At 30.8% G+C, this 24529-nt stretch overlaps 1 protein-coding gene across 1 annotated transcript in view; it reads right to left on the reverse strand.

The window, feature by feature from the left end:
* Positions 1 to 2343: 2343 nt before the first annotated feature.
* The window catches only part of Mettl14 (methyltransferase like 14), a 51076-nt gene continuing 28890 nt past the window's right edge, over positions 2344 to 24529 (reverse strand). Inside the window, exons 6-10 of the mRNA XM_035350928.2 lie at positions 23266 to 23356; positions 13713 to 13851; positions 13245 to 13337; positions 6841 to 6957; positions 2344 to 3412 (exon numbers count right to left, since the gene is read on the reverse strand). Of these exons, the coding sequence (XP_035206819.1) occupies positions 2939 to 3412; positions 6841 to 6957; positions 13245 to 13337; positions 13713 to 13851; positions 23266 to 23356 (914 nt within the window). The 3' untranslated portion in view covers positions 2344 to 2938. The remainder of the gene's footprint in view (positions 3413 to 6840; positions 6958 to 13244; positions 13338 to 13712; positions 13852 to 23265; positions 23357 to 24529) is intronic.

Genomic DNA, 24529 nt, shown 5'->3' on the forward strand with positions numbered 1-24529 from the left:
AGACAGTCAGAGGTATACAATAGGCAAATGAAATTATTAAATTAAATAAACTTGATAGTACAATATTGCACAATATAATATAAGCATGTAAAGGAAAATATTCTCGAAGGCGAATGGGTCCGGCAGCGAACAGGCCCAAAGGAGAAATGGCAGGACGGCAAAACAGCAACAGCAAATTGTCCCATTCCCTACAGCAGGGTTTCTTAAACTGTGGGTCGCCAAAAATTTTAGCAGTTTTGATATTTAACTTATTATAATAATTTTGCAATTATTATAATAAGTTAAATAATAAATCAATTACAGAATTTGTGCTATGTTATTTTTTGTCCCATGAAACACCCTGTACAGTATAAATTTACAAACATCTAATCTTTCTTTGGTATGTAGTCTTTCTTTCTTGCAGAAGCAATATCATTCATTCTACCTCTAATGGTGAATCCTGTGCAACATTCTTCGTAATGCACTGGCTGATGGGTTTGTTCATTCCTAACAAATTCTTCTTGAGCAAGTATCCAGCCATTAGATGCAGGGGAGGAATACATAAAAGATAAGGATCTTCCAATAAGAAATTTTCTTTATTACAGTAAAATTCTGTTAATCCACAAATGACTGTACTCCATGGTCATTTTTTTTTTTTTTTTTTTTAATGTGAACAAGCAAAATTTCAATTTTTAGGACATTCAGCATGGTAAAATTAATGGTAATGTTTTCTGTTATAAATACACAAATAACTTTTTAATAAAATTATAAAATATATTAATTAAAGAAATTAATTTTATTCATTATGAAACTCATATAATATTTTCTGCATGACCGTCCTTCTCGCAGTTATCACGCATCATGAATTTGCAAATGTTTTGTTTTGGATTTATCACTACTTTTCAAAAGATAATATGTTGTTCTAGTACTAATCTTGAGTTTATGCGGCTAAACATGTGAAGAATTAATTTATTTGCAGCTATTCAGATACAGAATTTTAAATGAAATGCACTTCAAAATTGGTTTGTTTACATTCCATGCAACAAATGCACACTTGCTTACATCACTTATCAGCATTGTTATATTCTCAAAATAGCCTTTGCAGTGACTTACGTGATATTAAAAATCAAGAATATGGCTGTATCAGTATTAAAAAAAAATGAAAACCCAAATTTCAATCGTAAACTGCTTGTGATATTATTAATCCAAAAATTGCAGAATATAATGTATACAGTCAAAAGTCTTTAATCCGGATTCGTTGGGACTTTGCCGATTCCGGATTATCGGTTTTTCCAGATTATAGATTAAACTGATAGTTTAAATCTGGTAAGATGGCATGCAGAAATTATAAAATTAAAAATATGAAACCGTAATTTATGAAATAAAGAGCAATTATGATCTAAAGGGTATCAAAATTTACAAAAAAAAAGCTTAATATTTATTTGTTTATTTTATTAAACATTTCATTCAATGTGCGCATGCGTAAAGCATACATTACGCATAGTCGAAATTAGAAAATTGCAACCAGAAAACTATTTAATGTGTAATTGTGATATTTATAATGATGAGGAAATTCAATTAAATTATATCGGAGTACTTTGAGATGAAACACTACATTTAGTAAGGAATTATTATAAAATTGCTCTAACAGTCTGCAAAAAATAATAAGCCGGATCCAATTCGAAGATTAAGGAACAATGCAATCTGCAACATTAACTGAAATAGATAATTAGATAATTTTAGCTTAGCTTATACCATCCGTTATACATTAAATGTGCATGCGTAAACGTATTATGCACATGCATTAATGCATTATGCGTTTACGCATGCAGAGAAAGTTTGTAGCTTTGAGGTCCGGATTACGGATGTCTGGATTAAAGATTTTTGACTGTATTTAATTTTAAAATTCAATTTAGGGAAACCATGCAGCTAAAGTTTTCATATGCAAGGAATTTATTCATCTACCTAGTTTTTGTTTAATTTAAAAGAACAAAAAAATATTTTAAAACTAATTTCACCGGTGGACGTACAATTTTACTTCCCCCTTATTTATCCCTTTTTCTCCCAGCAAAGTTTACCCTTTTGTCATATTAAAATATATAATTTTGTAATTATATATTTTAATATGACAAAATAATAATGTAATAAATAAATCTTGATTAAATAATTTCTAAACTATGTTATTTACTTATGTGTAAGCAATTCAAATTTAATATAAAATTGCAAATGGAAAAACACACAAAATTTAAATAGCATGACTTAAAATCTGCTTAATTCACAAACCTCAGTCTGAAAGTGTACAGATTACCAGAAGTCTACTGTATTTTCTTAAAATGCTGTTTAGAAAAAATTTCTAAAAATCTGTTTATGTGCATACAAAATTTATTCATACAAAACACACAAATATCATATACAAATTAAAAATAATAAAATCAATTCCGACTTTATGTTCCTGTTCAACTCAAAAGTATGAGATAATGTGTAACTTAATTTAATATTTTTTTTTTTAGGGGGGGTTATATTCCCAAAAAATTTCCAAGTATTCTCCCCCCCCCCTCACATATGGGAAAAAACTCCTTCCATGCATGAGTTGCATTTTTTATTTATTTTACTCAAAGATGTAAAATAAACATTTCAGGCAAGCAAAATTTATAAAAGCATATCTACTGAAAATACTGCTAAAGCAGTAATATAAAATATAAATACAATATATTTTAAATTGTAAATAAAGGATCTTATGTCATTGACTTGATTTTGGTTGGCAAACCACCAATTTCAGAAGGATACTGCCAAGTTTTAAAGTTTACCCAGAATCCTACATCATCTTTAAATTTCAACTAAAAATGGGAAACACATTCATCTTTGTGTTTTATTATGAGTATTTAAAAAACTTTCATATAAAATGGAGAGAATATATGTGAAATTTTTAAATTGTATAAAATAAGTTAATAAAGGGCATTTACTGTCGGCCACGATGAGAGCCTCTACCACGGCCACCAAAATTTTTCGATCGATTACTTCCTCCGCGAGAATTGGCTCCTCTATTTGAAGCACTCGGACCTCCCCCACCTTTCGATTTGGGGGGAGGAGATTTGGGTCGTAAAGCTTCAATTCTATCAGTACATCCTGTCAGATAATCATTGGGACCTTTGTTGAAGTATGAATTGTATGTTTCACCATTAAAATTGCTGTTCGTGAGAGCCGGTCCAATGGTTAACCATCCAGGACGAACGGTAACATCGCGTCCAAAAATATGCAGTCGACGCCTTCCCAAACAGAAATGCTCAATAATATGAAATATTTCTTCCGGTTTAGCGATGCTACCATACTCTGGTTCCTCAGAGATGATGAGATCAATATCTATATTGGCATGAATGAAGTCTCCATCAGTACTTCGCCGTACTGTACCCTTGATGCCCATTAAGCAGTGTTCCTAGACAAGAATAATGGTTAATTATACAAAAGTACATTTATGTAATTACATTAAAAATACGAAAACAACTGATTTTTCACTAAGAAAATAAGTTTAATGATGATCACTTCAAATGATAGAGATCAAAATTGTATGAAACACTTCTGCAAAGAACCCTAAAATGGTGAAAACAGTGCTATGTTGCCAATCTTGTGGATTAGTTTTCTGCTTGTAATAATGGTTCTATATTGTGGCTATGTTTGTAATTTATTATTATTCATTCCACTCAACTTATCCTTTTTTTTTTTTTTTTTTGACTTGGAATTTTATTTAGGATTTAACCATTATTATAAATTCCAGTAACTATGAAAAAATTAGTTAAGAAAGTTGTTGAAGACAAAAAAGTGTTTATAATAACCAAAAGCATATTCCAATGCAAATGAGAAGCATATTCATCCAGTGGCTATTACATCAAACTATAAAACATTCAACAATTTTGTAGGTTCTGCAATTTGAACACAGTTCATTAAACTGGAGAGCTTTTAATGCCAAACTGTTAAAAAGTGAAATAAGAAAAATATCAATATACAAGAAATTTTAGAAACACAATAAATAAAGATTATAAATCTAAATGTTGTCGAATAACCTCTAAATGTTGTCAAAGGCAATTTTTATGTTATGAAATTTTATTTTAATTATTTTTAAATTAAATAAATATATTTTTAAACTTTTCTAAAAGTACCCAGGATAAAATCAAATGAAAAAATGAGACTGTGAAAAACTATTTCCTGTTAAAAATATGTATGCTTTAAATACACAGGTTAAAGCTTCAGGGGGAAACTATAATATCTGAATGATAATGCAAGTTTAAAATCATTTTTTTAATGCTATGAGCTTTAAGTTCCAAACAACATTAAAAAAAAATTATACCAACAAAATACTTGTATAACTCAATAAGAGTTCAACACAACACTTCCATAATATATTCTTCTGAAGTTCTGTCTTATTTTTATTAAATTACAGTCTTATTTTTATTAAATCCCTTATAATGTCTTCTGAAACTTCAAAATTTGTTTTACAACTGCAGTTTCCTTGGCTGGTGTTGCTTAATTAGCCCTTGGTGAGTTTAAAAAAAATTTGTTTGGCATCAACTTCATTTCAGCGGAAGTATATCCAGTGAATGAAAGCTATTCTTATATCCACTAAATGAAAGACAAGTACTATAAATAGAAAAGGAGACCTCCCCCCAAAAAATTTACTAACTAAATAATGATGCATAATGAAGAAAAATAGAAAAGTTTAAAAAAATGGTGCCACTTAAGAATGGCAAATGTAGCCAGATTAAGAACTGACCTATTTACAGATTGGTGGGAAACACCAGTTGGAATTTAAGTCGCTGATTGCTGTAGACAGCTTTTTACAGCCTCAAGAAAATCTAATTTATAAACTGGAAAAGTTTTTAGGATAATTTTGGCAGAATCAAAACTGAATTTGCAGTACACAGACCAACAATCTTATGTAACAGATGATTTACTTATTTCCTTTTTTTGAACACAACATTCATGTTCTATAAATTTATCAAGAATTAATGGCCTTTTTAACCCTTTGACGCACGTGATATTATTTTTATAATTTTTTTAACTAAAAATTCTAGAAATTTAATATTATGATCCTAGAGACAAATAATATATGAATTTAAAAAAAATCTTCTCTTGCCCTTGTTCTGTGTGTGGTGGTCGCACTGTGAAACCACCGCGCATCTAGGACTTTGAAACTTAGTGATGTAGTAGGAAAAAAAAACTTACCATTTTCCGCGTACGTTTCCAATAAATGACGAAATTTATGGATTTTAAAAAAATGTATGTAAGAATTGTATTATATATAATTTGCTACAAAATGTACACTGCCTGGATTTAAATTTCACTGGTATATGTCCAGCATTATTTAGTTTCTTTTCATCTGGCACATGAAATTTGTGGTTATTTATGTTAATGGGGGGGGGGTGCTTGGTCTTTTTGGCTTTGTATGGATCGTTCGCTTCCCATTCATACTTATTTTATTCATATTTCGTCCCAAAATATTCAGAAAATATTTTTAATTTAAATAAAACTTTTACGCAATTTCTATTTTTTATTATAGCAAAGTATATTTACATTAAATTTAAACCACAGGAAATAATTTATAAAATCACAATACTAGCTTGGGGAGCAAGTGTGTTGATTTCAGAGAAAAGTATTTGGAAAAGAAAGACCTTTTTACTGGGCAGGTGCATGTATTGTTTAGTAATAAAATAACTCTGTGGTTTCAAAGCCCTTTATCTATATCCGGGTAAAAATAAACATTCCTATTTGAAAAGCAAGCGAACACCATTGAGAAGCAAACGCCAGTGGTTTCAAGGTACGACCACTGAGCCTCTAGAGGATTGTAAGCATTGTGACACAATGCTCTAGTGGTGCAGTGGTCGCGCCCTGAAACCACATAGCAAATGCCATACATATAGAGGGGTTTTTTTTATATATGCAGTTTAATTACTGCAATTTTTTATTGTTTATGATAGAAATCATGATGTGCGATGACTACCTTTTGAAATTTAAAGTTGTTTATATTAATGAAAGGAAGTTATTTTGTCACAACGAAAACGAATTTTAAAAGGCATCCGATCTGAAGTATTAATACCTAAAATATATATGATTCTACAGTCATTTTGTGTTATTTAGATGTAAAAGATCAGTAATCAATTCATTTTCACTCAAAAATTTCAGAAAAAGGAGGAGAAAAAAAATTCAGAAAATGGTGGTTTCAGGGCGCGACCTCCGCGCGTCAAAGGGTTAAAACAGAACTACATATTTTATTGACAGGGGAAAAAGAGTAATAACTTGCCCTTGTTGAACTTAAGTAAAATGCGCACAATTTTGAAACTAAAAGCAAGAAAGAAAGAAATAATTACTAATTTGTAATGATTGACTGGAATAGAATTTCCCTCCCCTATTAGAAATGGAAATTTCTTTATAGCTGGTTATTAATCTAAGATGAGAAGCCTTTATTAATTCTATTAAACCTATTAAGCTTATTATCTATTATTCCATTAAGCCTTTAAGCTCTCCAGAAGCCTCTAAGTTCTCAAATATTTGAGTTTTGATCAAAAGCTGAAAAATCATTTGATCAAAGCTGATAAAGAAGTAAATTTTGAATGCACTAAAAACAGAAATGGTAACTGAAGTAGATGACATCATTCAAATGTTGAAAGTATTTCAGCTTAAAACAGAAGCTAAATAATATTGTTTTATCTTTACACATAAGGCTTACACCTTTAATTCTCATTAATTAGACAACAATGATTTATTAAATTCTAATAAAATTGATAACACATACTTTATTTTAATTATTTAATAAGCTTAAAAAATAATAACAATAATTTGGTTATAACATTTCACATTATTAAATTTTACCTTAGTTCTTTGAAATATTGCTCGTGGTTCCAGATTTTTCGAATGACCTGGATTCTTGATATTTGTTTTAATCCAACATATGTCTTCACATCTTCTGAAACCCCATTTCCTTAAACACTAAAAAAAAAAAAAAAAAAAAAAAAAAGTGGATGAGATTCTACTGGTACTATTCAGAAATTGCTCTTGTAAAGAATTATCACATTCTGCCATACATGCTCACAACTGGTCAGCTTGTCCAATTAGCAAGTGGAAGAACTGTAGTTCCAAGCCCAGGAAAGGGCACAACTGATTTTTCATGTTTCCTGCTTCACAAAATCTAACTTCTCTATACCCTTGCAAGAGAAAACACTGGATTCGAGTACATTGTAATGTGAAAAATTCCAGTTAATTCAGACCATTGAAATCAGATTATTTTATGGTTAATCTTTAAGATTGTCTTTCTGATAATCTCAAATTTAAAAGAATTATTTTCTATACATTTTACATTATCACTTTAAGGGTAAAAAAAAAAATAGACATCTTTTTAAAAAATGCTTATCACTGAAAAGACTGTTTGATTTTTCAAACTGTACAAGCTTATCATTTTAAGAGACGTATATTTCAAAAGATTATGCGTAACAAAGTCATATCAACAAGAAAAATTCTAATCTATTTTCACTGCCTTCAAGTAACAGTTTTAATTTTGGGGCCAGTGGATATAAAAAGATCAACAATGCCCTCATTGAGGTTCAAACTAGGAATCTTCCCATGGACGAATGTGCTACCACTTAACATCAGGAGAGCGCATATGAGGAAATGAGATAATTATTCATAAATACACTTATTTAATCATAAAACATTATGTTTAGTTTATTTTATTTACAACTTTACCGACCAATTCTAATAAAAAAGATATATCAGTCTTAAGGAAATGTTAATTAAGAAATTGTAAAACCAGCAAGGATAATTTTGCCAGATGCTGCTTGCTTGCAAGTACTTTTAGAGAGGGTGTTCTACAGAAAAAACACCTCATACCCATATCATACATGAGAAAAAAAGCAAGATCAGAATAAACGCTACAAGTCTACTTCTTTGAAAGTCAACCCATGCAAAAACAGCAGCATTTAGCTGTTTAATTTTTGTGGCCATTCAAAGAATATGCCAATCAGTTAAAATTTAAGAGTGAAAATGAAAAAAAAAAAAAAAATCTCCACCTCAATTTCTTTATTTAAAATAAATCAGGAAATTTCAAAATAACATATATTCTTAATTTATAAATCAACACTGTCAATTACACTAAATATTTCAAATGATTTTAAAATATTATTTGATTGAAATATTGTCTAACATAAATTCTTAAAACATACCAGCATTTCTCAAAAAATGTATTTATTCCAGGCATTATTTATTCTAAACAATTCAAAAATGCACAGCAAAGTTCAGTTGTGTATTATTTGGGACACAGTGTATCATCTACTTGTAAAAATCATAATATTTTCTATAGTAAAAACTGAATCTAATCATTTTCAGATAACACATTTCACATTGTCCTAGACAATTTTAGTCTCGTAAGTAATAACTCTGATCTTATAAAAAGAGATTTACTATGCTTCACTTTAAAAAAGGCACCACTGATTTAAACTCATTAACTCATTCATTTAAAAAGACACCAAATTTACAGCTCCTATGAAATTTCTGATAGAAAACATAAAGCATTACTCCTTACAGATTAAAAAGCAATAGAACTTAAAACAATGAACCTAATATAATTGATGTAAAATTTATTACAGATGATATAATTTGTATATTAAAAAAACAATCAATTCTTACTCTGCTGATTTCTGTATACAATAGGTGCCACTCAGTGTAACTGCAGTTAATGTTAACATTTAGATATTGCTATCAAATTGCCAGAAGTATAAAAAAAGAGAAAATACAACATTTTCTGTGATCAATAATTTGATTAATATGATCAGAGTATTACAGAATAAACTATTTAAATTGAAATAAAGTTGCCAAATGAAAGATAATGGCACCAAATAAAGTAAAAAATGGATTACTAAAATTGCCAACAGGCAAAGGAATGTCACCAAACATTTCTAAGGGATTAAGCTTGGTTTTGACTTTACTCAACCGTTTGCAATTAGACAAAAAAAAAAAAAAAAAAAAAAAAGGCAACCTCAATTCGACATAGATTTTGAACAATTCTATTGATTTTGAGGGCAATCAGATACAGGTCCTTCTTTTTCAGGAGCAAAAGAAATTCCTGCAATTCCACCCTTCCTGAAAGAAAGTTCCTTTTTTACTTAATTTTACATTTTACATTGAAATTTTCTTTTAAAGTATGGAAATCTCTCTGAGATTCATGATTAAGGGTACATAGCACTGGTCAAATAATTTCCGGAAATGTTATCAACAATTCATTAATAAACTTTTGCATACTCATTTATGCTTCCACTGCTATTTATATTAAATTAGTAAAATTAGTTATTGTAAATTAGTCCACTGCCATTTCAAAGGTGTGTGATAAGGTTACATAAAAGAAGAGACTGAAGATTTATATGGACAAGGATGTCTCGTGAGCATAAGCTGAAAATTATTATTTTTTTTAACTTACAAATACATTTTCAATAGTTATTAAAATAGTCTTTATTAAAATAATTAAATCGTTGGCAATGTTAAAAAACACAAGCTCGAGAGCCACGAATTGCTCTCACACGTAAAATGTATAGAATTTGATTTTTGAAATAGATAGGTTTTTCTCTGCAGAATTGTATGTAGCCATTTTTTTTAGCATTCAATAAATTTTATTATGCTGTGTTTTGTTTTCAACCTGATGTCATAACCCAGGGTTAGCATAGCGGTTTCGGCCACTACACCACAGCAGTAAATATTAAAAGTTGGTGGCAGCTTTTAGGGATTGTTCCTGAGAGTAAATTTAGGAACGGACTTTTTCGCCTGTGACTTTCTTCTCTTCAAGAACGATTTAATTTTGCGTGCAAGGACAGTTCGCGTGGTGAAGCCTTTTCAGAGACAAGTGACAGTGTGTCAGAAGGGAACGCTGGAGGAAGCAAAGTGAAATTTCCCGGAAGAATATCCAAGTAGTGCCAGAAGAGTCAATCAAAGGTGTCTTCAAAATTGGTGAATACCATTTTTGTGATTTTGGAAAGGTTACGCCAGTTATTCGAGACTAAGCTTATTTTGGATATAGAGCAGGAAAAGGTTGCGTCTTAATTAGCATTTTTTTTATATACTCTTTGTTTGTAGGCATAGGTATTATCATTAAGTGTTGTAAGGCAATTTGTGTTCAGAATTGTTAGGGAATTATTCAGTTTTGGAGAGATAAACCTGTTGTTGTTTTTGTGTTATTGTATTTCGGGGTAGGTTATTTTTATTTAATTTTCCATAATGGGTGAGTTTATGAGGAAATTTACTAAAGCTCTGCTTTTGGAGTTGGCGGAGGAGTTTGAAACAAATGTGTCTCAGGCAAATAGAGTAAGAGAAATTAGGCAGGCTATTCTAAATGCCGAGGACTATGAAGAAGAAGCTACGAAAGAAGAATACGCGGCAAGAATTTGGACTGCGGCTGAGCAGAGAAAAGCAGAAGAAATAGCCGAGCAAGAGAGAGCAGAGCGGGAACGTGAACAAGAGAGAGCAGAACGGGAACGGGAGCGAGTTTTTGAATTGGAAAGGTTAAAACTGATGAATGTGGTTCAGACTAATAGCCTAGCTTCCACGGTTTCGAAAGTTGAACAATCTAGAGAAAAAAAGGTTAATTTGAAAGATCTAGTACCGCGTTTTGAACCGAGTAATATAGATATTTCATTATTCTTTATGCTATTTGAAAAACAAGCTCAAAAGAGAACGTTAATGAGATTGATTGGGTCTCGCAATTAATTCCTTTATTACCTTACGATGTAGCCCAGTTAATAGTGAAAGAACCAGCGGATAAAGGGGATGATTATCAGCATGTTAAGAAATTACTCATGCAGAGATTCAAGCTTAGTTCTTGGGCACTAAAAACAAAATTTGAAGAACATTCTAGAAAAAACGGAATGTTATGGGTGGATTTAGTGTATGAATTGAGAGTGTATTTAGAGAATTGGTTGGATTCAGTAGAAGTTCAAGATTTTGAAAGTCTTAAGGAACTTATGCTCACTGAGCAAATTAAGCGGCGAGTTCCTCTAGAAATAAGAGAGCACTACTTAGACAATTGGGAAGAATTTAAAACAGCTTCTATTTTAGCAGAGAAATGCGACAGGTATGAGGCTTTATGAAGAGATATGAGGAAGTTAAAACAGAGAGCGGGGTTAAAGAAACCATTTGAGGAAGATAGAGAGTGGTATATAAATTCTAACTGTAGTTATAATCAGAAAAGTAGTGGTCATCAAAGAATTAAATCAGAGGAGCATAGAAAAGTGGAGGCTCCTAAAAAAAAGCAAGTTTTCAATGAAGCAGGTTTCGAGAAACAGCGGAAAATAAGGTGTTACCAATTTTTGGAAAGGACGGACATATCCGACTTAAATGTCCATCACTGGAAAAGAATAAGGCTAATCTGGTGAATAATCTAGGAACGGAGAGTTTAGGAAAATGTTTTGAGCCATATTTCAAGAAAGCAGTAATTAATGGGATAGAGAGAGAATATCTGAGAGATACTGGAGCTGGTGTAGATCTGTGTAATAGTACTTGGATTAATACTAGTGACTTATTAGGGGAAACTGTATGGGTGAAACAGCCTTTGGACACAGAATGTAAATGTTTACCTTTGGCGAAAGTCACCATTGAAGGTGATTTTGGTGTGGTCACCACAAAGGCAATGGTTACTCAGGTAGAGTTAGATAAAGAGTACTATTTGTTAGGGAATAAAACTGCACAGTTGATTGAGGAAATTAGAGAACGGCCGGTTCTCTTGAATGCTGTGGAGACTCGTAGTCAGGCGCATGCGCGCAGGAGTTTAGAGAGAGCGAGTGCAAAAGACTTAGATTCCAGATCGGAAGAAAAGAAAGAGATAGAAAGTGAAAGGGCCATCAAAAATGAGCATTCGGAAGAAAGGAAGTTAGCCAGTAATACGGAGGAGAACATTAAAATTCCAGACATCAGTTTAGAAGAAAGGACTATCATTGCGGATGTTTCGCCAGCAGAATTCTCGGAAGCACAAGCAACAGAAAATCATGATAATGTTCAACACCAAACAATATTTATTATATCGCATACTGAAGGAACACAAGATCTGCAGAATTCGATATTCAAAAAACCCACTTCTATCAAGATGTTTTCTTCTGAGAAATTGCTTCCAAATAACCTTGCTGTAAAAATGATGTTCAATTATAATGCTGAATCAAATGCATATGCTATATGGCGTGCAATGTATAAGGAGACATTACTAGCCATTGGCGAGTTTTCTTTGGATGAGCTGACAAATCATAAAGTCAGGAAAAAGAAATTGGGACCTCATCCAAATATACTTCTAAGTGTTGAAGAGTGTCCTATCTCAGTGACTGATTATTCGAGATCAGATCTACGAACAGCAGGAACTTTAGCATATGAAGTATATGGAGGAGCCAATCCTTTTTGTTCTGTAAACTGTTTTTTGAAAAATGATTTTTGTTGCATTTTGGAATTATATTTTTGTAGATTTAAATTTGTTTTCATAGTGTGTTTAGTTTTCAAAATGGTTAGAATCAAATGTTTAAGTATTAGCATTTTGTAAACTGAAAAGGTACTTTGTGTAGATTCAAAATTTAAATCTTTTTGTTGTATTTTTGCATTTTTGTTATCTAGAAATAAGTACAGGGTAATGTAACTGGCTTCTCTATTATCACTTAAATGGTTACCACTTGTGTTTTGAAAGCAGTGAAATGTATTTAGAATTTTTCCTTCCATAGTCAAGAAAAATTTCTTTATGAGGGGAGGAGTTGTGATAAGGTTACATAAAAGAAGAAGAGACTGAAGATTTATATGGACAAGGATGTCTCGTGAGCATAAGCTGAAAATTTTTTTTTTTTTTAACTTACAAATACGTTTTCAATAGTTATTAAAATAGTCTTTATTAAAATAATTAAATCGTTGGCAATGTTAAAAAACGCAAGCTCGAGAGCCACGAATTGCTCTCGCACGTAAAATGTATAGAATTTGATTTTTGAAATAGATAGGTTTTTTTTCTGCAGAATTGTATGTAGCCATTTTTTTAGCATTCAATAAATTTTATTATGCTGTGTTTTGTTTTCAACCTGATGTCACAACCCGGGGTTAGCATAGCGGTTTCGGCCACTACACCACAGATGTTTTTTTTCCATCATTTAAAGTTATCATTCAATTAATGTTATCAAAATAGTCATGGACAAACGTGATCACATTAAGTGGCACTTATTATATTTCATTTTAAGCTAATATTGCCAAATAATACAATATTTTTAAAAACTCACCTGTCTTCCTAAATCTAATCCATCAGAAGAACCACACCAAAGAAAAATAAATGAGCGAGGAGCAGCTACTTCTTCAATTTCTAATTTCATTATCTTAAAATAAATTTTTAAAAATACAATACAATTTTTTTTATTTATTTCCTTTCACAATTAATATAAATTATTATAATTTTAATATTATTTAAAATTCGGTAATAATAAATAGCTGCTAATTTAAATCATATTATCATCAAAAATGACCTTAATAATTGTCATTAATAATAATAGATAATTATTACTCATCATATATTTATTATTAACAATTCAAATTATTAGCAAAAAATACAACAAATAATGCTGTCAAATGAAAATTTAACTAATTCAATGATGAATAGTAGATAAGAAAATCACTTTTAGGTGAAAATAGAAACATTCAAAATGTAATTATAAAAAATTATTGCATCAAATCAGTCTGAAATAAATACATACTTCTTCCCATGTCCAAAATTTCATATTTGTCATGCCATATGTCCGTTGGTACTCCTCTAGTGGAGCTTCAACAAGTATGACATCAAACTTGCAGTTAAGCTCTCGAAAATCAAAGGTCTCAAGATCACATTTTAAATACCTACAAAAGCATAAAGTAACAAATTATTTACTGTGAATATATATCAGCTCCATTTCTCTTTCTACTTTACTCTTATTTTTTTTAACATTACAAAAAACTTACATAAAAAAACTTTTGCTTACCATAAGAATGCTAAAATAATTCAAAACAATAATTACTGATAACCTCAGTATATCAGAAAGTTGAAGCAAGCAGAAAAATATACAGTACAAAACCTGAAACTGAGATGTCAGCGATTCTGGATTTTGGAAATTTCCAGATTTTAGATCAACTATTCAAATCTACACTCATTTCCATAAATTAAGGATAATGTAAAATCAGGCAAAGGAACAGTTGGAAGCAAACAAATTTATTTGTAAAGCTTATTTATTAAACAAAAGGTAAAGAGTAAAAAAAGACGCTATATATTTGATATTATTAAAAAAATTAGCGATTTTTTCTCCCTGGAGCAAATTACAAAAAAAAACCTATTTACAAAAACCAATATTACATAGTTGGTATGATTGTTAATACATTGTATGTCTCTCAGACGATGCAATACAATCCGTACAACGCCTAGGCATGCTGAGTATCAAATTATCGATCTGATCTTGGGGGATATTACACCACTCAAAACGCAATGCTCTCCGAAGTTCCGGTAGACATGTAGGAGAAGGTTGACGGGCTGCAACTCGTTGGCCAAGCATGTCCCACACATGCTCTACTGGATTTAAGTCCGGTGAGAATGCTGGCCAGTTCCTCCGATTGAAGGCAGTTGCTTACAATGTTTGCACGGTGAGGACGGGCGTTGTCATCCATAAACACAAATTGTGCGCCTATGGCGCCCTGAAACAAACATACATGTTGTTCCAGAATGATGTCCCGAAAGATTTGGCTTGTCATGGTTCCAATTTGAGCATGCAGGTCAGTTCTGGAACCCAGAATCCATCCCAAACGAGCACTCCTGCACCACTGTAACGGTGTCGTTCAATGATGTTTTCTTGGTCATAACGGGTACCTGGAGCTCTCCATATGAAAGTCTGGCAAGAATCAGACTGCAACTAAACCTGGACTCGTCGGAAAACATCACACAATGCATTGTGGATTTGTTGCATCGGTTATTTCACTGAAATGCTTATAAAGCGCATGCAAACAATTTTACTTCTTTGCCTGTGTTCCTTATATATCACTCTCTTACACTCTCATCATTGTGACGTACCATCAGTGTCATCTGGTTACTTCCTGAAATTTGCATATTATTCTTGAAGATGTGTGCAGTGATTTTACAGGTGATACATTTATTTTAGAGTTCAATTTCCGTGTGACTCCAAATTATCCTTAATTTATGGACATGAGTGTAGTAAGATGACATGTAGAAATTATAAAATTAAAAATAATTGTTTATGAAATAATAAAGTATTTATGATGTTAAGGGAATGAAAATTTAGAAAAATTAAACTGAATATTTATTTGTTTATTTTAATGCCAGATTTTTCAGCTATTTCTTTCTTTCTTTTTTTTTTTTTTTTTCTTTCCCTTAACACTTTTTCTTTAATTTTATAGCTACGCATAATTTCTTGTTCAGTTACATCTGAAATCTTTTCAATCTCAAAATTCTCTTTTGTCACTTTCATAATAAAAGGTAGTGATATTTTCTGGATTTAAAACTTTATTACAGATTTGTGCTGTCTGTTACTCAACTGCTGACTGGGGCACTGTCATCGCAATAGAAAACTTCTGCTGTATCATCTTCTTTAGTAACTGAAAAGTTACCACTTTCTAGCAGGCAATACTTTTTATGAATCTTTCACTGTTTTTCTGCTATTGTCATTAATAAAAACATTAATTTTTAAAAATTGCTATATATTTATAGTAAAATTTATGAAGTTCATTAAAAAATGCCTTTCAAAAATAATTTACATAATCAAAGAGAAATCTGCATTATTTTTGCACATAAAAGCTTGTTCAATAATTTTTCTTAAAAATAATTAGATCAAATTATAAAATATTTTTTCAATCATTAATTATTTTCACCCTATGCCTTAAGGGCCATGAGACCTATCTTGAGAACCTCTTATCTCTTACTTGAGAACCTCATCTTACTAAAAACCAAAGGCAGAAAGAAAGTACTCATATTCAATCATTGTCAACCACTAACAAAAGTTATTTAGGAAGGCAGATAATCAGTTATTAAAGTACAAAAAGGCTATATTTGCCTCAATAAACACATCAACAGAGAGCTTTCTAATGAATACATTTAACAAGTACATATAACAAATAACTTTCTAATAATGAAACATAATAGGACAATGTTCTAGCAGTGTTCAGTAGTTTCATCAATTCATAAACACTATGCAGCCAATTATAAAATGCAGGACAAATCAGCATCATTGTGGGAACTGTAACTGTAACTAAGATTATGTAAGAGCGCCATCTAGATTAGGGTGTGGTCAGATGAGATGAGACGTGAATGATAGTGAGGACAGATGTGTCCAAAATGTTTTGACGATCATTCTTTTTACATTTTCTTTTCATTCTAATGTAGATAAATATATCCTAGTTTAACTTCATGAGTTGTAGTTATGCTTATCATCAATCCTTCCCCATATTTTGGTGTCAGAAGTTTCGATTTCGTGCTCATAGTTGGATTGTGCCATCTGGATTAGTAAAGTTCACCTAAAAGGATCACAGGTGAGCAATTAACATTTATCAATTTCATTTTGACTGTATAATTGTTTCAAGTAATAAGAAAATTGTGTCTAACATCTGAAAAAAGGAATGCTATTACAAGAAGAAAATTTTGAAAAGTTAAAACGAAAACGTAGTATTGAAAAAAGCAGTACTACTAAACTAATTTCAAGAATTAATGTTGCTTTAACAGATGAAAATGTTACGTGTGGTATCTTAGACGAACATCTAGAAGTTTCAATAGAAAAAATTAATAAACTAAAGTGTTTAGATAGTCAAATTGAACATTTCATTGATGTAAACGTAATTGAGAAGTAAACACTAGTACTGATTACGAAGAAAAATGTCTCCGGTATACTGACAAAGTTAAACGTTTATTAAAACAGAAAAGATTAAAACAGAGTTTTACTAACTCTGAAAACAGAGTTTTACTAACTCGACATCTGAAAAACTGTTAAGTACTCCGAATGATAGTTTAAATTTACCCTCTTCAGTTAAACTTCCTAAGTTAACAATCAAACCGTATTCAGGAGATCCAAAATTGTGGAATGAATTCTGGAATTCGTTCGAAATGATTCACTTTTGAAAATTGAAAAGTTTGCCTATTTAAAAATATACTTGACTGGAGGAGCTTTTAGTAGCTGGTTTTCAATTAACTGATAAAAATTACGACAACTGTGTAAAGTTACTTAAAGATTGTTTTGGTCGAAAAGATATTATAATTGATTCATTTATGAGAAAACTTTTAAACTTGCAAAGTGTTAAAAACTCTACAAATGTTCCAGCTTTGAGAAAGTTATATGATGAGCTCGATATCACTATACGAAATTTAGATTCACTGCAAGAGGATTCAAAATCCTATGGTTCACCTTTGATTTCAATTGTTCTAAATTTATTGCCAGAAAATCTTGGTTTAGAGGTTAAGCGAAACACATATTCAAAATGCGATGTAACAATTTCTGACCTTCTTTCTTCTTTAAAATGAGTCTCGTGAATCTACATTTTTAGCTTTAAGTGACAGAAAAGTTTTCTCAGCAAATTCCAGTAATTACCAGTCATCTAAATGTTATAACTGTAATGGATTTGGTCATTTATCTAAATTTCGTCCCGACCAACATCGCAGATCCAAATGTTAATCTGGCGGAAATTTCGGTCATAAATCCTTTACCTGTGTTAAGAAAACTCCGAAGCAAATTGACAAAAACAACAGTCTAACATCTGAAAAAAAGGAAAGCTGTCACATCAATCAACTTTCATGCGCCGAACCTACTCTATAAAGTAATCAAAATTAATGATATATCACTCAATGCTATCATTGATACCGGAAGCGAAGCAACGGTTCTGTCTAACGACATTTATAAACAAATTCGGAATTCTGCTTTAAGTGTGTTTCATAATGTGTTAACTGGCTTTGGTAATGAGAAAATTAAACCAATGGGTTATTTTTACAGCTGATATTTTAATAGATACGGAATTATTTACAACTAATGTTTATGTTGTAGACATATGATACAGTAATGTAATGCCATTTGACGCTATAATTGGCATGGACATTCTTAAACAGGGTGAAGTTAACATAAACAAAGATGGTGTTCATATTTCTAAACATGTTGTTAAACAAAATGATCCGGAAGATGTGTACATCAATAACATTTTCCTTAATCAAACATTTGAACTAGAAATAGGTCCTACTGCTACAAAAGAACAAGTTAGAATTATTGAAAATCTTGTCTCCTATTACAGACCTCTTAAAACCAAAACTATGAATATTGAGATGACTATTCAAGTAAAAGAAAAAACATCTATTTTTCACAGACCTCGACGATTACCTTTTGTCGAAAGAGACATTGTAGACAAGCAAATTCAAACTTGGTTAGCCGACGGCATAATTGAACCTTGTTCTTCCGAATATTCTAGTCAAGTTGTAGTAGTACACAAAAAAAAGGGCAACCCTAGAGTTTGTATTGACTATTGGAAATTAAACAAGAAAATAGTTAAAGATCGGTATAACTTACCCTTAATAGCAGACTTATTAGATAAACTACAAGATACTCGTACATTCACTACAATCAATTTAAAAAACGCTTTCTTCCATGTTAGTGTCAACAAAAACAGCCGACATTACACTTCATTTGTCACACATAATGGACAACATCAGTTTCTACGTGCATCTTTCGATCTCTGTACTTCTCCTTCTATATTTCAAAGATTTAATCTTGCAAGGTCATGTAACTGGAACACAAATGACACATGTTAATGCATTAAGCAGATCCCCTGTTATGGTCATCACTCAGGATAGCCTCATTTTGAAAATATGACACGCTCAAGAGCAAGATGATTACATCCGAGCCATACAAGTCTTAAAAGTTAAACCTTATGATGACTATTGTGTTTAAGCTGATATACTTTATAAATTTGTAGACAGTAAGGAATTACTTGTTGTTCCAGAATCAATGCAGAGTGACATAATTAAGGACGCACATCTTCGTCGGCATTTCGGTTCCAAACGAACTGAAGAACTCATCAAACAAGAATTTTATATTCCTAAACTTAAAGATAAAATTGACAACTATATTGCTAATTGTGTTCCATGCATACTAATTAATCCTAAATGTGGCAAACAAGATGGTATGTTGCATTCGATACCCAAACAAGATGTACCACTTCACACATATCACATTGATCATTTAAGACCACTCCAATGTACTCATCAAAATTACAAGTATATATTTGCTGTTATTGACTCTTTCACAAAGTTTGTATGGCTTTACCTAACAAAATTTACTGATAGCATCGAAATAATATCTAAATTGGAAAATCAAAAATTTGTCTTTGATTTTCCAATTTAGATATTACTTTGGGGCTATAAGTAGATTTTGCCAAAATCCTTCACATATAATTTCAGATAAAGGATCAGCATTTACTTCAAAAGATTTTCAAGATTAACCAACAATATTCAGCATATTCAAATAACTACAGGACTTCCTCGTGCCAATGGACAAATTGAGAGATTGAATTCTGTCATAATTTCTGTTCTTTCCAAATTATCGATTTAAAATCCATCAAAATGGTATACACACGTTGGTGAAGTTCAGCAAGTGATCAATTCAACATAACAACCCCATTCGAACTCATGTTTGGAACTAAAATGAAATCTACTAATCATGATAACATTACAGAGCTGTTAAATGCAGAGATCCAGTCAGATTTTGTCAACGCTCATAAGGATCTTTGCAAGGAAGCTAAACAACAGATTTTGAAAGTCCAGGCTAAAAATCGTTAATACTTACAATCTGCGACGTAAACCATCCCGTAAGTTCGAGCTTCATGATCTAGTGGCAATCAAACGTACACAATATGGACCTGGTCTTAAACTGAAACCCAAGTTTCTCGGACCCTATAAAATCGTGAAAATCAAGTCAAATAACACTTATGATGTTGAAAAATGTGGTTTCTTCGATGGACCTATGAAAACAAGTACTTATGCCAAATTTATGAAACCTTGGACTTCATCAGAACATATTACCTGAACTTTAGTGTTTTATGGACAGTTACTCATATGAGCTGCTCTACACTTTTGGACTTTAATCCTATCCATATTTTCTTTTATTATGTTTACTAATTATTATTTTTTCTATTTTTTTAGGTGCTGTTATTAGAAGATCCAGATAGAATATTATTTCCACTTATCAGTATTAATTTAGTATTTTCATTTATAGTTTAACAGTATTAGCATTTTTTCTTTTTACTTTATTTTATATGTTAAATTTCACTGTTTGCTCTTGTCATCTGAGAGCAGATGACTATGTCAGATGGCCGAATTATGTGGGAACTGTAACTGTAACTAAGATTATATAAGAAAGCCATCTAGATTAGGGTGTGGTCAGATGAGATGAGATGTGAACGATAGTGAAGACAGACATGTCCAAAATGTTTTGATGATTATTATTTTTACTTTTCTTTTCACTCTAATATAAATAAATATATCCTAGTTTAACTTCATGAGTTGTAGCTATGCTTATCATCAATCCTTCCCCATATCATTAACAATAAAAAAGAAATTAGCATCACATTACTAAAACACACTGACTATCAAACATATTTTAAAGATGCCAACATGCATGAATATTTAAATACACATATAAATGAGATTGATATATGATTATATGTTCATAATACAAGTTTAACTTCTATTTAATGCTAAGAAAAGTATAATATTTTTTTTTTTTTTTTTAATTTAGAGAACTACTAATCTCATCTCTAATTGGAAATAAATAACCAGAAAGGTATAGTTGTTAATAGTTATAAAGAAAGCTGTAATTGAAGCAAATTAGATTTTATTACTTGAACAGCATACTTGCCACAGGGAAAAAAAAAGCGATCAGTAATGGCCTGGTGTGTTTGCATGACCATAAAAAGACATCACAAAACACTGCATTTTTTCTCAGCATCTGAAGAGAAACCTCCTTTATTCGTAGAACAATGTTTTAAAACATGTATATAGTTATATATAGTTAAAATTACAGTTACAGCTCTGTTTAATTACATTTTTTTACATTTTAAAAATCTTATGTTAAAAATAAATAAATCCTTTTCATGACAACTTTATGTAATAAATCTGCAATAAATGTCAGCTCACAAAATTCCCATACATTTACCACATGTTAACTCAGGGTGGATATCTACTAGTAGACTGCCAATCACAAGTTATTTTGTCATTGACAGTCAACATGTTTATAAAAGAAACAATCAGTTCTATTGTATCATCTAAATCAATAAACCATTAAAACATAAAAAACAAATGCAAAACTATTACATGTAAAAAATTAGCAGACTGCCAAAAAACATACATACTTGCCAACCTACGAAACTCAAAACTCAGGAGATTTTTTTTAAACAGGAGAATTTTCTCAATGACAAAAAGATTTTTAAAATAATAAAAACATACAGGAAAAAAAATTTTCTTAATAATGAATTAACTTTAAATAGTAACTAATTAATATCTGAAAGTTCAGTTATTATTTCTTAAATGAAAATAATGCAAAGATACTTACACCTAAAAAGGACAGTTTTATTACTAGTATTTTTGGATAATAGAAAAATACTCTAATCAGTTTCCCTAACCATTAAATAATGCTTTAACCAGATCACTAATCATTGATTTCAAAATATGAATTAATGTCATTCTGCACCCCAGTAGAATTGTGTTAAGAACATCAAATGATGGTAAAATGGAATGTACAAAAAAGCAAATAAACAACACAGCCTCTTTTCTTAACTCTAGAAGAATTTACTTCTTCCTTAAAAACATAAGAAGTGGGTTTCACTGGTCAAGGATTCTATCTAAAAGTTTCTCTAAAGATAACCAGCATGTACAAACATATTTCAGATTTTTTTTCTTATTTCAGTATTATGCAGCTGTTGGAACTGCTTCAATTTTTCCTCCGTTTTAGCAAATCTATTGAAGATAATAATAAATATCAACAATGTGTTCAACCACTTACTAGCAAATAAGCTGACCTTTCTTCACTGCTAAATTTAAGAGCTGACAGGTGCATTTCATAATTTGCAAATATGAGTTTTGTTTTCTCTTTTTAAGATGCCTGCAACATCAGCTTTCAAGCCTACAATTTCTGGTGCATTGTTAGCACTAAGTGCTAAGCAATTATCCTGAACAATTGCACTTTCTTTTAGAGTTTTAATAATTAGCTGAGCTATATATTAAAGCATGTCAAATCTCCTTCTAATGTGAGGAAACAGAAAGTAAACTAAACTCAATTTCTGAAGACTCTGGATTTAAAAAAAAAAAAAAAGGAACGTTTTGCATTAGTATTATTGCTTCCATTCATAGACAAGCAGAATGAAACTGTTTTAATGCAATCAATAATTGAAGATTTATTTTTCATACCAATGTCTTTTACAATTGCAGACCATTTTGTCTTTGTACTTTAGTATTTCTTAGTGATTTTACTTCCGGAGACACATTTTGAAAAGTATACGAATACTTTACATTTTTCACAGACATAACTAACAGAAAAGATCGCAGTTTCTTAAACTGTTTTCGGGAAGCACGGGAAACTTACGCTGCCCACTCGCAAGATGAATGAAATAAACAACCTCGATCGTGCTTTGTGCTCATTGGCTAATATATGCCAGATGACGCACAGGGGCATTTTATTCTCATTAGAGAATAGGAAAATGACACTTTCAAGCACGTGTTTCGGACTGTCCTATACAAAGCAGAAACATACCATATCTCACTGATGAAACAACATCGTTTTTTTTATATGCATCTAGAGAAAAACAAGAGCTTTCAGATGCCAAAAATCACTATTCTAAGTGCAAATAATGAAGTATTAAACCAAGCTACATAAAAATCATGAAAATTTTTAAGAATAAGAGAAAAGTCAGAAGAAATATGTTGAAAATTGGGTTGGAGGGAGTATGATCAGAAATTGGGAGTCTCCCGCCTAAATCAGAAGAGTTGGCAACTCTGAACATACCTCCCAAGTACCATCATGCAAATGGTAGCAATTGCATGAAAATTTAACCATTTCTATAATTCTTATGATTGAAGTACCACATAGCTAAACAAATATCTTCTGCATTTTAAATAACAACTAACCAAAGTTATGAAACATAATTTAAAAAATACTGAGGCAAAAACAACTGCATTTCTGTGGTTTGTTGATTTTACAACTTTATATGAACATCAGTTTCATTAAATGTAAAATGTAAAATACTTACATTGGAGGTGTAGCTGTTTTAGCTATTAATTCATCTTTTAACCTAATAAGCTCTTTTAATTTGGGATATTCTTCAAACCTATCAGCTAGACCTAAAATAAAGTATTGAAAGATATTTAGAATGTGGAAACTTTAAAAGATTCACATAACATTTCTCTATCTTAATACGTCGCATTTTTTTTTCAGTCACTAATTATGAAATAATGCAAATTATGTAAATATTCAATGTAAATGCATGTAATTAAGCTTTTAATTTTTCTTAATATTACAAGATAGCAAATTTTAGTAATCACATATCATGCAATCTATTGCCTTCAGTTAGTTACATAGTTATTTCTTAGATGGTGCCTTTCTTAGATGATTTAAATTTAAAATGCTATTTTTAAATTCAAACATGATAAAACGGCAGAAAATAGAAATGACAACTAATTTAAAACAATAACATAATTAACCAAATTTCATTGAAACTGCAATATTCATTTTCTGCAGCTTCATAGTGTTTACGCTATAACTCATTGTTGGCAATAAGATTTAGAAAAATTATTATTTTCTGAAGTTCTTGAAATTACAGTTAATTGCAAGTCAGTTCTAGACAGGGATTAAAAAGTATGTAAGGTTTTGTGGGACGAATGTTCTAAGGTTCGTATATCATATCAAAAATCATCGCTACTATCAGAAGCATAAATATTAAGATTAAAAAATTCTTTATCCTGAACTCCTATAAACATGACGTTTTATTTAAATATTAGTATATTCACTGTTATCACAAAAGCAGCACTCCAAAAATTCATATAAAATCTACATTTTCTTGAATACATTTGTTGCCAGGGATAGGTATCTGAAATTTCATCAGAAGTTGACTAATCTGAAAACAATGTGTCAACATTACAGCTCACAACATGCTGACATATGGTTGGCTGTTAGATGATACCACCACATCACACACCAGTCAGTAATCAGTAGCAAATGTGTCAATAAATTCAAAAAATTCTCATATACATTAAAACCACAGAAATATAACATGCATTAAAATTTCAATCATCAGGTGAAAACATCAAACTGGTAAAAAAATTATTCGTGTCTAAATGAATACCTTGTTCCAAAACTAATTAATACTCAGAATAGTACAAAGTTCATAAATAAGACACTAATTTCATTAAACCAACTCATAAACAAGTAAATCTGCCAATGATGTCTGATGAGATAATTATGAGATGATACTATATGTCAGGGACATGTGGCTAACTTTCTCCATATAATGTTAA

This window comes from Stegodyphus dumicola, chromosome 8, assembly GCF_044657685.1.
Source record: "Stegodyphus dumicola isolate Sdum_Otavi_A_Nest chromosome 8, ASM4465768v1".
Lineage (NCBI taxonomy): Eukaryota > Metazoa > Arthropoda > Arachnida > Araneae > Eresidae > Stegodyphus > Stegodyphus dumicola.